The sequence below is a fragment of the Myotis lucifugus genome, unplaced genomic scaffold (genome assembly GCF_000147115.1).
Source record: "Myotis lucifugus unplaced genomic scaffold, Myoluc2.0 scaffold_11, whole genome shotgun sequence".
NCBI classification, from domain to species: domain Eukaryota; kingdom Metazoa; phylum Chordata; class Mammalia; order Chiroptera; family Vespertilionidae; genus Myotis; species Myotis lucifugus.
In genome coordinates this window covers 1,225,744-1,242,495 of record NW_005871059.1, presented here as the reverse complement: position 1 = coordinate 1,242,495, position 16,752 = coordinate 1,225,744, and the positions used below count along the sequence as shown (strand labels likewise).

Here is a 16,752-nt window from a genome sequence, read left to right as displayed (position 1 = left end):
GGGACCCAGGCCTTTGCTCCGACCACAGCAGAGAAGCCAAGCCTCTTCAGTCTTCAGTCATCTTCAGTCGTCTTCCATCTTCCATCGGGCGGAGCCTTCAGTCTTTGCTCTGCGCCTGCATATGCAAATTAACCACCATCTTTGTTGGGTTAATTTGCATACTCATCCTGATTGGCTGGTGGGTGTAGCGGAGTAACACCAATTTGCATGTTTCTCTTTTATTAGTGCAGATAAGATACATTTTAAAGTAAGTTCAATTTTAAGACTTTCAAATTCTACATATCTTTGTAGGAGAACCTTTTTAAAAGCTCCTAATGCCTTAAATACAGTCAAATGAGAATAGGCATTCTTACTATTTTAAACCAATAAGGTCGTTTTGCCACCTTTTTAAAACCATTCTAATGTTTTGATGTAATGACATAATTGACTAACCTTGAGTTTTCCCCCGTGTGTTTGGCTTTAGAGAATCTTGAGCTCAGAAAATATATCTCCCGAATCTCTGCAGTTTCTCTGACATACACAAGATGTGACCCACAGCATCTTCCATTTAAATGACCCTTCATTTGGGCAATCAAATTGAATGGTAATCATCTTAGACTTATTAGGAACACAGCATCTCTTATCCATGCATAGTCCACAGAAAGTGGGTTTATAACTCTGGGTGCTTGAACATCCAGAGAGGACGAATTTTTCAGCTTTGAAGAGTTGGAAAGTAGGTTGGCACGTTTTTCCTTTGGGGATCTAAAAATATACATAACATTAAGAAGTCATTTTTAAAATTTGATTATAATAGTTTAAATAAGTGATTCTACATAGAACATTTTATAACATAAACACACAGATACAAATTATTTCCAGGACATTAATAGTTGCTATTTAGTAACTTTCAGCACTCTCTTTTCTACATTTAAAACCCCTCTCAACAGAAGTCTGTCTGTCTCCCTGTTCTTGCTCCATCGTGTTATAGGACCCACTTCCCAATGATTTTTGCTATCTTTTTTACCTAGTTCCAGAATTAATGAAAATTTCTCTATTTTGTTTACTATCAAGAGCCATGTCTTATTAAATGTTTATTTACCTACAAATTAACAAATTCCCTTACACAGCTCAGTTTTCAGTGGATGAATAGGTGAATAAATACCTTAATCTCTTTAAAATTGAGTTAACTTTTTTTTTTATCCTCACTGGAGGATATTTTTTGATTGATTTTTAGAGAGAGTGAAGAGGGAGGGAAAGACAGAGAAATATCGATATGAGAGAAACATCGTTTGGTTGCCTCCTGCATGTGCCCTAACCAGGGCCCTGGCCAAGTTGTTAATTTCTAATAGGGAATAACTTGGGGATGAGAAGGGTGTTGTGCATTTCTAAAAATGATGGTCATCCTGTATAATTCTAGAAGTAGTACCAACTCTACTTATACCAAACAATCTTAGAGTATTTTATCATCATTTGGCAAGTTTACTATCTAAACACAGAGCATTTTGGAAATGGTATGGTTCCCCCTCCATGTTGATAATATATAACTAAGAACAGAACTTCTCAAATGTCAATAATACCTGTTTTCATAATTAACAACCAAAATCTTCTATCCATTGCTTTGATAAAATTAATATTTAAAAAAAAGAAGTTAGAATCTAAAAATAGTCTACTCTTAAAAAAAACAACATATGTGGTGAGGTACCGCAGTAGTTCATGCTGACCATGACCCACACTATTAGGCTGTAAGAGTTTCTAACAGATTAATGTTACCTTTGCTTGATATAAAATTTCCCCCACAAAGTGCAGTTAGAGTAATATCTGCTTTCCACTGAGACAGTTTGACTTTTAATAGTCATACTAAAGTGATTTTATTTTTATGAGAACCAAACACCATCCATCCCTTCAAAACTCACATACATGCACACATACTCTTTTAATATTAAATTATAATGAAGTTAAGTCTAATTAAACTTTACCTGTACTGTCTTTAATATATTACTGTCACAAGGCTGAATATAGCACAGTCTTTTCTCTGTTCTCAGTTGGCACTTGTTATTTTCATTGGTTACCCTGTTAGAAATTCCCATCCCACATGTTCTGGAGCAAGGGGTCCACTTTGTAGCTTGAATAAGACATTTTCTTTTCCAAATAAGTGGGAGATTCCTATAAGCTAAAATAAAGGAGAAAGTGCATGTGTATGCATGTATATGTACTCATGTAGATATATAATTTTAATCATTTTAAGCTAGTAATAGTTAATAGATCTGAACCTTTATTTTATATAAAATAACTCAATAAAATAAGCTTATGGTCTAATCATCATTCCCCACTGCCCAAATTACTTTCGAATCAAGTCTTACAGTCCACATTTCCATTACTTGCTCTGTGGACTGTGGGCCGCTGGGATTGGTGAAGGATTTCAAGACGGCTGGGCGAAAACTTGCTCTAAAAACCATTGACTGGGTAGCTTTGGGGGAAATCATACCCGGAAACCAGAAAACCATTGCTAACACCCTGAAATCCTGGAATGAGACCCTCACCTCCAGGTTGGCTACTCTCCCTGAGAAACCACTTGCAATCGACTGGGCTTACTACAAGGCCAATGTAGCAAAGGCCGGCTTAGTAGATGATGCTGAGAAGAAGTTTAATGCCCTGAAGGTTCCTGTGCCAGAAGATAAGTACAGTGCTCTGGTGGATGCTGAAGAAAAAGAAGATGTGAAAAGTTGTGCTGAGTTTGTCTCTCTCAAAGACCAGGATTGAGCAATTCGAGAAAGAACTGGAAAAGATGAAGGAAATAATTCCATTTGACCAGATGACCATCGAGGATTTGAATGAAGTCTTCCCAGCAACCAAATTAGACAAAAAGAAGTATCCCTACTAGCCTCACAAGCCAATTGAGATTTATAAACTTGAGTCTGAGAAGAAGCTCTGGTCCTTGTATTATAAACTCTGGACATTAAAAATAATCATATAAAAAATAAAAAAGTCTTATAGTCCAATTTCTTGGAATAAAATTCTTTATCTTTGAAAAACACAATAGATATACCCATTTGCTTCTTTCTTCCTGCCCATCTTCTGAGTACTAAAGCTTATGTTCTGATAGATATCTTGCCTTTTCCCTGGTTCTGGCCTCATGCTTGATATTTCCAATAGACATTAGTAGGATTAGGGAATTTAAGATATCAATTAGAACGATGTGGTTTTAATGTTAAACTTCGTATGTTAAAATCTAAAACACAAAAGTTATATTTGAGACTTAAACTATCAGTAAAACCAGTGAATTTTTCCCCTCCACTTTAATCTAGTCTTTTAGAAAATACATTATACTGAAATAATCTAAATACTCATATGCTATGTGTAAGCTACTTATTCATTAATTCCCTGTAGTATCAGGCCCATAGTATTCTCTCTATTGCCTAGCCATTTCAAATCACGTATAGGAAGACATGGAGAATGAATGGATTGATGGATGGGTGGGTGTGTGGGTAGATAGATGGACTCCCCTCCACTGCCTGCTCCTTAGGAGAAACAAAAGGAGGGGAAGAGGGTAAATAATGAGACTATAAAGAAAATATAAAGAGGGCATAATATTCTTCCATCTCCTTGTAAATCCATTGGGAGCTTCTTGTTCTGTTCATGAGTGAGTCTGGCCCTTGGTTAATTTTAAGCAAACTACAGGTTGGTTTATTGTCTCAAAGCATTTCCTGAAGGTTAATATGCATCCTAAAATGGGTGTTTTGGGAATAAGGTTGTTGTGATGTGAGTTTGCAGTTGAACACTGCAAAATTCTGACTATATTACTTCAAAATGTCAATTTAAAACTCGAAAAAGACCCCCAAAAATGCCTTCTTGATAGGGAATATCAGTCACTGAAGTATGTGCTACCTTTGAATAAAATGATACTTTGATACTGTTTTCAGTGTTATTACAATAGGATCTTGCAATTGCACATAGAACTGAGGGAGAAGAAGCAGAAATATGAAGATACCTGGAAGGTAGACAACAGTTTAAAGACCTCAATGCAGGAAGCAGATTAAAAGCCTGGCACGCATCTGCAATAAATAAAGGTAGGTTAGAGAGTTGTATTTCTAATAACCCCACTTAAAGTTAAGCCAAGACCTGCAGTTCAGGGATTTGCTTGACATTCATTAAAAAGCAAGAAGAGATTTTTAAAGTCAAAGTTTAGTGTTGGAGAGCAGTAAGAAAAGCATGGGGGCATTATGTCATTGCATGCTTCGTACTGACCAAGCAAAAGCTAGATTCTAACCATTTGGAATTAACTGTGCATATAAATTACTATCACAAATATATCTTAAAGTGAGTGTTTGTCACTGTGCTTAATTTTAAAAGCCAAACTCCTGTTTGGACCCATAAGTATAGTTTCACAGTTAAGCAAAGGAGAGTTATTAGATTGAATATATACTTCCTTTGAAACATATCTAGGTCCAACACTCAATTACCAGAGAGATTTTCTCAGGGTTTGGTTTTGTTTTGCTGTTGCATCAAAGCACCAATCACTAAGAATGACCATCTGACACCTCCAACCGGGTACCCAGTGAATCCACCCTCACGCTACAAATGAGACCAACTTGAACTACATCCAAAAGTCTCCATTTGTGGCAAACTGCTTCTCTAAGGTGTTCTCTCTCACCAAAGAGATTCTAAAGACATACTGATTCACTCAGATTCAATGCAGAAAACCAACTGTTGTTGTACATCCTGGAAAAAAGAATAATTTGGCTTATATTTTTAGAGCATTAGCAGCGGCATGCTGTTAGCTGAATAACTATGCATGGTAAATGCAAATTCACTACAACCTGTTAAATTATTTTCACGTCTAATGGGCATAATTGGAATCCCCGAAGATGGTCTTTTCATATAGCTTTTAAATTTCTAAAACTCATTTCACATGATACAAGTGAACTTGAGAATTTTCAGCATAAGTATTCTGCATTTCCTTGGCTCCTTTCATTCCCTAAGCTCTAAATTTCAAGAAAAAGGCATTGATTTCTGGATGAAAACACAGATGTGAATAATAAGGCATCATCTTTGCACTTTTTAAGTCCTTCCTTGTCTGTGCTTCATATGCTGGCGTTTTTTAAATTCCTGTCCCCAAAACACCCTGGCACTGACATAAAATGCTAACTCAGAGCAGACCAGAATACAAAGTTTATGAGCATGCTGACTAAATGGCCAGGTGTTCAAGATGAGAAACAAAGAATCTCATTACATGTTCCTACTACATACGTACCTGGGCAGCCTACTTAAGAATGCCTAGGATACGTTTATATCAGCAGTTTTCTATTTCTAGAAATAATATTTATAAATTCAATGCATGTCCTCAAATATTTTTAAGCAGTAGCTTTCCATTTCTGCTTTTATCATATAGAAAAGTCACCTTTGAAAGTTTTTGATTCTGAATAGTTCACCCTTCTTGCCCGTAGTATAACAATACAAATAAAAGTTTTTCCAGGGTACATGTGAACTACATTTGGCCAATCCTCCTGAGAAGAGGTTGAGTGGGAATAAGCAGAGTAAGAATTTTCCTGGCCTAGTAGGGTTTTTAAAAACAAATATTTTACTGGAAAAAAAACGAAAACATTACCAAGTTTCCTTTTCAGATACTTAGACTATACCTTCTGAAACAGACTAAGACGGCACACTCAAACTAAATCTCACACTGACCACCAGTCAGGAAGTGCCTATGGAACACCTATGGTGCATAGGAGGACCCTGAAGTAAACCTCAAGAAGCAGACATGAAAACCAGTTCTACTTATGAGCACCTGGCATTGTTTTGTAGGCTGTTGAGAGCTGCTGTTGTAATGGTCCCAGGCCACAGTTTGGTTGATCAGACTTCTTTCCACCTTTAGCCCCAGAGCAGTGACTGTCAGCCAGCTTTGGTATGAACAAAGGGGTGCATCCAATGGCCCCACTCACACAGAGGCAGCTAAACAGGGGGTTGGGCTGAAACACTTGGCCATTATGATAATGTACCCTGTTGAACTCGCATCCCACAGCCACAAGGTCTGAAAAGAGAAAAAAGCAGAATCACCAAAGAAGCCATCACTGATAGCCTAGCCCTCCCCTATAAGCCACAGAGGAAACAGGTATCTCCTTAACAAAGTGCCATTCTTGATTTCTTAGGCTCCATCTGGAACCTCCTTCACAGAACATCTGGAGGTGAAAAATGAGACATTAGCAGTACATTGTAGGCTAGCAACCTCAATGGTCACTTCCGGAACTCAGACCCAGGCACAGGCCCTGGTCTAGAGTGCGGTTAATAAAAAATCACTTTGAGTACAGCAGTGAGATAAAGATTGTAAATTTGAGAGATGGGCTGAGGGCTGGTGAGACTGAGGTTTCCCCAGATGTCCAACCATAGGCTAGGATATATTCTTAGTAAGTTAAGATGTGAATGGCTGAAAAAATTATAATCTGCTTAACTACAGTACTGCATGGTAACTGATTTTTGTCTTAAGAGAACTAGAGGAAACTTTCACTTCCTCTGAGCAGGATCCCTGACCTGGGTCAGCAGTTTTCCAAGTGTGGCCACTGACTCCTGGGAAGTGCCTGAGGCCCTTTCAGAGAATCTGCAGTTCAGAAACTGTTCTCACTGTATTGATATTTGCACTGATGGTGCGAAAGCAATGGTGGCTAAAACTGCTGTTGGCTTCTAAAACAGCATGAATCAAACTGTACAGGTTAATCACTGTATTTTTCCTTGCTGTGCACTTGTATATAAATGTACTATAACAAAAAAGCTAGTTTTACTTAAGAATGCCCTTAGTGACACAGTAAAAAGTAAAAATTTTATTAAATCTTAACCATCAAATAAATATTTTTAATATTCCTTGGGACAAAATGGGAAGTATACACAGAGCATCTCTGTAGGTATTGCACCGAAGTACAACAGTTATCTTAGGAAAAGCACCTATGCTGCTGTTTGAGTTGTAGGCCAAACTACCCATGTTTTTTAGTGGGAATTTCACCTGAAGAAATGACTGACAGGTAAGCCATGCTTATTCAGACTGGGTATTTGGCTGACATTTTCTTGAAAACCAACAAAATAAGGCTGTAACTTCAGACAAAACAACTGACAGTATTTATTGCCAATGATAGAATTCAAGCTTTCAAGCAAAAAATTAGAATGTTGGAAAATTTGTATCCACCTCTGAGAACTTTATAGCTACTCAATATATAGACTTTTCTGACAGAATTAGGATTAATTAATGTGATTTTTAAAATATTATATAATTACGTGTATCATTTGGAACTTCTACATAACCCATTGTTCCAAACTATTTTCCAAATAACCAATTATGCATGAGTAAAGGATCCATTCCAAGTAGGTTTTGGATGGACCAATGTATTTTAATGTCACAGAGTTTGACATTGATGTGATTCAATGATATGGTTTTAGACTCCATGATGCAGCTAATTTTTAAGAAACTACCACTTCTCAAGTGTTAATATAATATCAAAAAAGAATATTAACAATTATCTGAAAAGTCTGTTAAAATATTCCTTCCCTTTCCAATAATATATCTGTGTGAAGCTGGATTCCCTTCATATATTTCAACCAAAACATCATATAGCAATAGATTGAAAGTAGAAACAGATGGGAGAATCTAGCTATCTTCTGTTAAGCTATACACTAGATTTGCAAAAATGTAAAACAATCCCATTCTTCTCACTCTATTTTCCTTTGTTTTAGAAAATAAATTTTTTCATAAGTAAGTCAGCATCCTGAATTATTGTCAAGATGTTGTATGTTTAGATGGTCTCAATCAGACTCCAGAGCTAAGACCCATAAAGCTGAGGGTCAGGTTGTGATTTGGGGTGAAAGTATCTCTCTCTCTTCAGTAAAAAGTACAGTAACTTGATGGTTAGTTGGGAAGGCTGAGATTAAAGTGGTATGTCTGAATACCAGATATACATCCTTACATATTAAGCAAGATTACTTTTCAGTTATAGAAAAGGCTGAATTCAGATTGCTTTTGACAATATTAACAAAAGCTGTTATTTTGTGGCACTTTAAGAAATCAGACTCAATTTCTTATATTTTAATCATTAAAAGCAATTATTTTGAGAAGAACTGTGAGATCACTTTAAATGCAGTTAAAATAACAGGTTTCTGAACGTGTGTAAACATCTGTTAATTTCACATGGTGTCTAATATGACAAAGCCAGTCCCCTTAGTGTGTGAAAATTAAAGCCGCCTTATAGTTAGCCAAACTAAGCTAATTATTCCAAATTAACAGTTGCAGGAAAAATATCCTGTCTAGACTCAACCTCTCCCAGCAGGTCCAGAAGACACTTACATGCACACACTCCGGTCTCGTACCTAGGCCTGTCTGCTGAGTAGTCACAGTACAGTCCTTTGTGTGGATCACAGAGGTCAGCTTCATTGCAGATGTCCCCTGGTTGCTTGGCACAGATTTTACAGCATCCACAGCCATCCCTCACCAAGCTCACTCCAGGAGGGCAACTGGGCTTCTGCGGACATCTACAGGGCCAGTGACAGACCTGCTTACGATGCTGCACTTCTGGTGCTTCTCCAGGCCTTCCTTCAGGAGTCCCATCTAATGGCCCGGTGCCCTGTGCCCTGCAGCAGAACTTCATTTGATAATAAAGGTGATGTTAGAAATGATTTCTCAAACTAATTCCAGAGGTTTAATAGAAATAGATTTCCCTCAAGCTGATAGAATACAGTGTGCCGAGTTATAATAATATCTATCAGTATTTGACACAATCACTCTCAGCTTAAACTTTTCTTCACTCAGCTGCCAAAACATCACTTTCTTGTTCCTCCTTTCTCACTGATGGCTTCTTCTCAGTCTCCTTTGCTGGTTTCTTCTCATCCTCATTTCTAAATATTGCTACCCCCGTGGTTAAGACCTATCTTCTCTCGCTATATCTCATACCTCCCACCCAGACTTCTCTTCTGAACTCAGACTCACACTACCTACTAAACAGATCTCCACTTAGATGTTTGGTAGGTATAGCAAGTTTAACATGACCAAAGCAAGCTCCCAATTTTCCCTTCCAATCTACTTTACCTGCACATCCCTGTTTGAGCAAATGCCAATTTCATTTTTCCAAAATACCTTGGAGTCAGGTCATTCTTGACTTTTCTCTCAGATTTAATTCCCATCCCATCAGTATATCATGTTAGTTATATCTTCAAAATATACCCACTCGATTTCTTAATAACCCCATTGCTACCATAGTGATCCAAGCCACCATTATTTTTGGTCGCCTAAGACCATCGGAAAACACATATATAATTGCGTATTGTTTTTGTGATTAATCACTATGCTTTAATTATGTTCAACTTGTAACAATGAAAATACATCCAGCATATCAGATATTTACATTACGATTCATAACAGTAGCAAAATTACAGTTATGAAGTAGCAACGAAAATAATTTTATGGTTGGGGGTCACCACAACATGAGGAACTGTATTAAAGGGTCGCAGCATTAGGAAGGTTGAGAACCACTGACTTAGATGATTATAATAGTCTTGTAAAGGTTCTGCTTGCTTCCCCTTTTGTCCTCTATCTTCTCCACCAAGAAGAATTGTTCTTTTATTTTTTTAAGAAAAGGCAAAAATAAATAAATGGGATTACATCAAACTAAAAAGCTCTATACAGCAAAGGAAATAATCAACAAATGAAAGAAAGGGCAATCTACATAATGGAAAAAATATTTGCAAACTATATATCTAATAAGGGGTAAATATCCAAAACTTATCAAGAACTCATACAGCTCAATGGCAAAAATAATAAACCAATTAAAAAATGGGCAAAGGACCTGAATAGACATTTCTACAAAGAAGACATACAAATGGCCATCAATACATGAAAATGTGCTCAACATCACTAATCATCAGGGAAATGCAAATCAAAATCACACCAAGATATCATCTCACACCTGTTAGGATGACTACTACTAAAGTAAGTAAATAAGTAAGTAAATAAATTAAAATAAATAAATAAATAAATAAATAAATAAGATACGTGTTGGTGAGTATGTGGAGAAAAGAAAACCCTGGTACACTGTTGGTGGGAATGTAAATTGGTACAGCCATTATGGAAAACAATATGGAGGATCCTCAAACAATTAGAAATAGGACTACCGTGTGATCTAGCAATTTCACTCTGGGTATTTATCCAAAAACATTGAAATCAGGAGCTCAAAGAGATAGCTGTACTCTGTACTCCCATGTTCACTGTAGCATTATTCACAATAACCAAGCTATGAAAACAACCTAAATGTCCATTCATGCATGAATAAATACAGAAGTTGTGCTATCTACATAAAATGCAATATAATTCAGCCTTAGAAGAGAAGGACATCCTGCCATTTGCAACATCATGGATGGACCTGAAGGACATCATCTAAGGAAATAAGGCACACACAGAAAAGCAAATACTGTAAAATCTCTCTCATATGTAGAATCTAAGATTGTCAAATCTAAGATATTTTGCTAAATCCCCAGATTTCCAAAGCTCTGTCTTCTATGCAAGCAAAAACATTCACCATGTAAATAAATCCACAAGTAATTCACCCTGTTTTAATATTCTTATTAAAAAATGCCAAGGCAATGAATCGGTCGTATTAAATTAAACTTCCCTTTGGTCTGTTGCTTGAAAAATTCCAAAGTCTCCATGGACTGATTCCCTTTCATGACAAGTGAGAAACACATGGGTTGGGAAAAGACAAAGTCATAGAATGTTTTCAAAATATAAATGTTTCTTCCAAAGTGCTCCTTTCAAACCAGAACAGGCTCCACTGAAGTGGTCACAATCATATTTTCCAGTGGTTCTCTGCTCATTTTGCACAGGACTACGGAAAGTTGAGCCCCAGCCTGGAGCCCACAAGAAGAAGCGCCCTTCATTCCCCCGCCAGGTAGGGCTGCGGCTCCCCGAGGCACGCTGTGTGCTATACTCCAATAAAAATATATACATTACTAAAGTCGTGAAGCTGTTCAAACATATCGAAAGTTGGATTAAATGCCATTACCTGAAAGGGACAAATGTTTCCCCCTTCTTTGCTGAAGCTACTAAACTGAAACAGCACTTTATTTGGAGAGGAAAATGGCTCCCTATTTCTCAGGAGGTAGTTCCACAAGGAATTCACCCTCTCTTCCTCCCCCATCTTCTTCTTTCCAGATTTTTAAACGGAAAAAAATAGAAACTGCTGCAGTCTCCTGAAGGGAAGGAGGAAGGAGAGAGACCTTACCTGTGACAGGGCTGCCAGGAGAAAGGTGGCCAGGAGGAGTCCCTGCATGTTCCCAGGACGCACAGCCAGAGATAGGAGGCCGGTGCCCTGGGGCCAGCGCACAAAGCTCCCCTCTGTCTCCTCTGCAGAACTCGCTCGCCTCCACCTCCCAGGCCACAGACTTCGTGCTCATACTCTCAGGCTCTGCTTTCGCTTTCAGGGATCTGTTTTAATGCCCTGTTTCCTTTCTCGCGACTCTTCTCATATTTACCTCTGCAGCATCGTGGGGGGTGTCGTGAGGGTGAGTGAGAACTTTCCTCCCGGTGCCAAGAGGTGACTTTTCTTTGAGTAAAGGTTCTACCTACCTGTCCCTAAAGATCAGAATTGCCTGTGGCCAAACTGTGAGGTTAGAGATGCATCCACCTTCCTCACCCTCGGCCTCTGGGGTCTGGGTTCGCCCTGCCCCAGGCCCTCCCCTGTTGCCTTATTTTCCACCGGCCCTCAAGCCCAGGTGCTGCCTGATTTGTGCCCACACTCCACCCGCAGCCTGCTCAAGGTTCTCCCCTCACATCAGCAACAGGTCTCCCCAGGCCTTCCCTGGCTCCTCCAGCTTCTGATCCCCCTCCCCCCTACCTCTATTGCCCCCACAGTGCCCTGGACTACCTCTATCACAGCACATTTCTCACACCAGGGGGATTATGATTGGGAAAAATGTAGCTGGAACAGGAACACCGTGGGGGGGCGGGGGGTGGGGGCACCTACAGTCCCTGCCCCAGAGAAGCCCCCTTCTGTGGCCACAGTCCCAGGACAGAGAATAAAGTTAACCCCACTCTTTTGGGGCTAAGATAAAGCAATTTTGCCATGGCAATCATTATTTCAACAAATTAGGATTTTTAAAAAACAGCAACTTATTACAGATTTGTACCCCTTCTCCTATTGTCATCCCTTTGGGATGTGTGGCCACCCCATCTTCTCCTGTGTCTGGCCTTGGGTGACCTTTGTTTACCCCATTAGGTGACCTTGGTCTTTGTTCCTGTATCTTGGTATGCATCTGTGATGAGGCCTTGTCTGCTTGTGGATGGAGTTTTTTAGGCCACCTTTCCACCCCGTCTCAGGGTCTATTTCTATTCCCTTTGACCTTTACCCAGACTGTCTTTCCTGTTACCTGACCTCTCCTGGACTCACTGCTCACCTTTGTTTCTGCCCAAGGCAGTCACAGCTGTATAGAAACAGTAAGTAAACCCCACTCGGGCCTGTGCTGAGGGGCTAGGGGGAAACTGGGCTCTCTGCCAACAACCGGGAATCTGGGGACCTTGGAGAGCCAAGAACGCCACAAAACATGCAAACTCTAGGCATCTTCCTAAGTAGTTAATTAAACCATAATTATGCATACCAAACAACAAGGAATACGCAGTGTGGTTTTATGGTGCCAGCTCCTTATTGTGCCTCTCCAATAAATAGGGCAAAGCCCAGGAATGGCCTCGTGAAGCAAAATGTGTCTGTTCTGGTCCAATCTGATCAATTTCTTTCTAGTTTAATACCATTTGATCTTTAGGTTCCTAGCCTCTGGGATTCAGGCACCACACTGTCCGTGGGGATGGATCATTTCTCATTTCCTGGCTGGTCCATCAAATGCAGAAGAGTCTCAGCCCAAGACTAGTGTGTTCATCAGCTACATCCCTCCTGCCCAGCTCTCGTTGTTCCAAATGTGATGCTGCACACAGCTATGCACTGTTTGAACTGAGGAGACGCATGCTCCTCCCAATTGCTCTCTGTGAATTTCTGGCAGCAGCAGCCATTGTTCTGGAAACAGCTTCCCTCTCTCTGCAGTATCTCTACCATGGGCAGAGGAAGGTGTCATACTCACCATCTTTGCTTCATGGTAGAAAAAGACCATCTTAGTTGAGAACTAACTTGTAAAACCTCAACCCAACCCCCCCCCCCCACCCCCAGTGCACAGAATTGATGGGCACTGGGTTGCTTGCTGTCACATGTGTTTAGACATCTCCAGCCACAGGCGTGCTCTTATTAAACCATTCCACGCTTACTATGGGTGGACTAAGCGAATGTGATATTTGCAGAGGTTGGGACGGCCATCTTCGACTTCAGACAATAAGAGCTATCACGCTGTACATTCGGCTCTAAGTACTTTCCTCTGTTACCTCATTTAACAGAATGCTAATCTGTCCAGGAGCACATTTCACAAGTATTCAGCTTGCGATGTGCCCTCAAATAGACATGGTACTGAGCATAACTAATATTTACATCATGTTTTATGATTAATAAGGAAGTTTCATACGTATTAACTTTTTTTTTAATTTCACAGCTCAGTGAGGTAGGCAAAAGCAGTATTACCTCCCTCATTTAACAGATTAAAAACTTGAAGTTAAGTGATTGTACTTGATCAATAAAACACGTAATCCCTGCCCTCTGGAGTTATGTCATCTACTGGACCAAAAGACACTAAACAAAGACACCCAGTATCCATAATTAAATTGAATAAAGACTAATCATAGACAACAAGAAACTGTAAGAGAGCATGACAGGTAGGAGGTAATTTAGATGCCATCGGTGAGGAAATGTCACTTAGAGAGCTGAGAGATGAAACCAGCTGAAGAGCTGGGGAAGACTGCTGGTCCAGTCCTCTTCCCACGGGCAAGACACACGCCTCTGATGGTGACAAGCTCCATCTGCAAAGAGCATGTCCCACTGCCCTTCCCGTAGATTCCCGAAATCACTCTGTGAGGAACCTCATCACAGCTAGCACACCCCCTTCTCCTGGTTGGAGCAGGCACTTGGAGCAGGCAGAGATCAGAACCCACACCTTCTATCTGCGCACTTAGCACGCAATGAGTTTTCCTTTCCTGTCCCCTCTCCCTTCGTTTCCTCTGATTGATTGTGGAGGCGGAGTTATTGTTAGTCCTGAGAAGAGACAGACATTGTTGGTGCTGAAATGCACTGAGGATGAGCGATGAGGTAAGGTCCATCGTTAGACCAGAGCTATTGTAATAATAGCAGTTAACAGTCACTGAGTGCCCAAGGCGCCCAATCACTGTGCTGAGTGTATTGACTCATGGCAACCTCATCACCGCCAGACAGGTAGTGTTAATGCCATCTTTGTTTTATTAATGAGGGAACTGAGGCCAGGCCACATGGATAGCAAGTAGAACCAAGATTCCAAGCATTGAATCCCCAGGCTCCACTGCCTCTCTGCATGCCCTGTCATTTACATCACATTCTGTAGTAGGATGATTTATTTTACTAATTTGCATTGTGTTCTCAATGTTTGTCTGCCTCCTGCTCCCTTCTCCAATTTTAAGACGTTAGTGAGGCCTTTCACATTTCCCTCCATCCAGCCAGCCTCCAAGCAGAAAAAGGAAGTGCTTTCTCTTGTCTTTCAGGGAAGATTGATCTCACTGAAGAGGTGATGCTGGGAGAGGAGAGTGGGGAAGGAATGTGAGGTAGCCGAGAGGAGGAGGAAGCAGAGGAGGAGGAAGTGAGTGAAGCCTTGGCTGGTGAAGACTGGACACTCAGCTGTCCCCATGGCAACTGCAAAGCCTAGAGGGACCCGCATGCCATAGTGCTCCCAGGAGACCGACCCAGTGCCAGGGTTCTACAGTGGCAAGTGTCCAAGGAACTCTGTGTGTTTGCAAAGCCTTTAGTGCCTGCACACACATGGTCCGTCAGGGTGTGGGCAGAAATCTCAGAAAGGGAAGACCGGAGAGGCCTGGCCCTTTCCTAGGCACCAGCACGGCCTCCTGGGTTGGTGTGCAGCCTCTGATGGTGGTGGTGGTAGTGTTAAGGGGAATGCACCAATGAGAGCTTAGAACAAACTTATCTGCAGATGGAGATGGGGGAGCCAGCTTTCATTTTCATTTTAACTTTAACTAAGAAGTAATTAATAAAAAATTTCACTTTAATTAGAAGAAATGGATATTTCCAACACCCATGGATTTGTGGAGCCACAGTCCACAATTTGCTACAACATACCCTAAGTTTTACAAAATCACCATTTTCCTTGAGTGTATACTCTCCCCTGAAAAATCACAGGCCTCAGAACCAAAACAATGCTGGGGCCCTCTGTCCCATCAACACTGGCTCTCTGTCAGCACCCAGCAGGGCCTGCAGCTGGAGCTCTGATAACTCAGGGATTCTTGTATCCTGGTGGCTACTGCAGGCCCAACAGTGCTGAAGGACAGCATGGCAGCTGTGCAATAAAAACTTGTTGATGCTTTTAAATGACTCCTGTAAATTCACCCTATCACCACCAAAGCTAAGCATGTCTATAATTTTGCATACATTTGTTTATCTACTGCATCCTTTCGTGCCCATTTTGTTACTAATTATTGCACTTTCACCTTTTTCCTATACATATATCTTCTGTTAAATGCATCTCCAATTTTTTTTACAAAGCTCTAGCCTCAAGATCTCAGCATGATTTTCGTGCTACAGGCACAAGAGTGTAGGTGTATCCTCTCTTCTTCCTCCACAAGCCTAGTTAACCAGCACCTGTGCATTCTGCGAAGGGTGGCACTGTTCGCTGTGCGTGCGAAGGCGCTGCCAATTCCCCACTTCACAGGGAGGCTGGGAGAGTTGCCAGGCTCTCCTTGGCCTCTCACCCAGCTTTTAGTGAACCAGGTCCAAGAACCAGCAGCCCCTGACAACCGCGAACGCCAGGCCCTGCCATCTGCGTGGGCCTCACCACAGAGCCTCCTTGAAAAGAAACAGGTGCCCTCATTCCCAGGGCATCAAAAAGTCAGGCTGTGGTCCAAGGAAAACAAGGCCAAATACCTCAGCGGGGTCTAATTCACTTTGTCACTTGGCCCTGTTAGTCTGGTTTGCAGGGGGAGCCCTGTGTGGGAAAGAGGGCTGAGTTAATCAGATGCAGGCGTTGAGAGCAGCCACAGGAGAAGCAGGCAGGGAGAGAAGGGGAGGACAAGGTATTTGCTGTATTTCCAAAAGTGGCTGGAGCTCATCTGTCAGGGAAGGGAAAGCATGCATAAACTGCTGTGTTGCTCCCGATCTTAGAAACGATTGCCTGTGCGAGCCATAATCCAATCAGGTGGACAGGCCCTTGGCAGGGTGACGAGCATGCTGGACTCGGAGCCAGAAGAACCCAGTTCGCATCCAAGCTCTGCTGCTTATGAGCACGCTGACCTTGGACAGTCTCCTCCAGGCCTCCCCACTTCCAGGCTTCTTAGCCTCTCTAATCCATCTTTGACATTGCCGCCAGATTCATCTTCCGTAGATGCAAATCTGACCACGACCCTCTCCTACGCCAACCTTTCTTTCACTCCCCCTTGCATTTGGACTAAAGTCCAGCTCCTGGGAGCATGGTAGAAGGCCCTCTGTGATGCGGCGACCTCCCTGGGCCTCTCCCTCCTCACCCCTGCGCTCCAGCAGTGCAGAGCTGCTATGCTGTGAGTCCCCCCAGCCTCTGGCCTTGGCTTGTGCTGTTCTACCAGCAGAAACCTGCCCACCGGTCAGTGGTGCTGTGAACCTCCCTAACCAGAACCCCAGCAAAGTTCCTCAAGCCCTTTTTGCA

General features: G+C 41.3%; 1 protein-coding gene and 1 pseudogene across 1 annotated transcript; one reads left to right on the top strand and one right to left on the bottom strand.

Annotated features, from left to right (window-relative positions):
• Positions 1–398: 398 nt before the first annotated feature.
• Positions 399–11,279, bottom strand: WISP3 (WNT1 inducible signaling pathway protein 3). Its single transcript, XM_014451957.2, has 5 exons — positions 11,229–11,279; positions 8,303–8,597; positions 5,765–6,007; positions 1,956–2,149; positions 399–741 (listed from the first exon to the last, which is right to left on the bottom strand). Exons 1-5 carry the CDS (start codon positions 11,274–11,276, stop codon positions 460–462), a joined length of 1,062 nt encoding a protein of 353 aa, XP_014307443.2. The 5' UTR covers positions 11,277–11,279; the 3' UTR covers positions 399–459.
• LOC111825013 lies at positions 2,171–4,016 on the top strand (annotated as a pseudogene).
• Positions 11,280–16,752: the final 5,473 nt, after the last annotated feature.

Bases quoted from the DNA above. Each gene is read 5' to 3' on its own strand.
- WISP3 (XM_014451957.2), bottom strand. From the start codon at position 11,276: ATGCAGGGACTCCTCCTGGCCACCTTTCTCCTGGCAGCCCTGTCACAG. The intron at 2,150-5,764 runs GTGCTCATAAGT...CCTTTATTTTAG, and splicing joins AGCCTACAAAACAATGCCAG to CTTATAGGAATCTCCCACTT. The intron at 742-1,955 runs GTAAAGTTTAAT...GTATATTTTTAG, and splicing joins ATATATTAAAGACAGTACAG to ATCCCCAAAGGAAAAACGTG.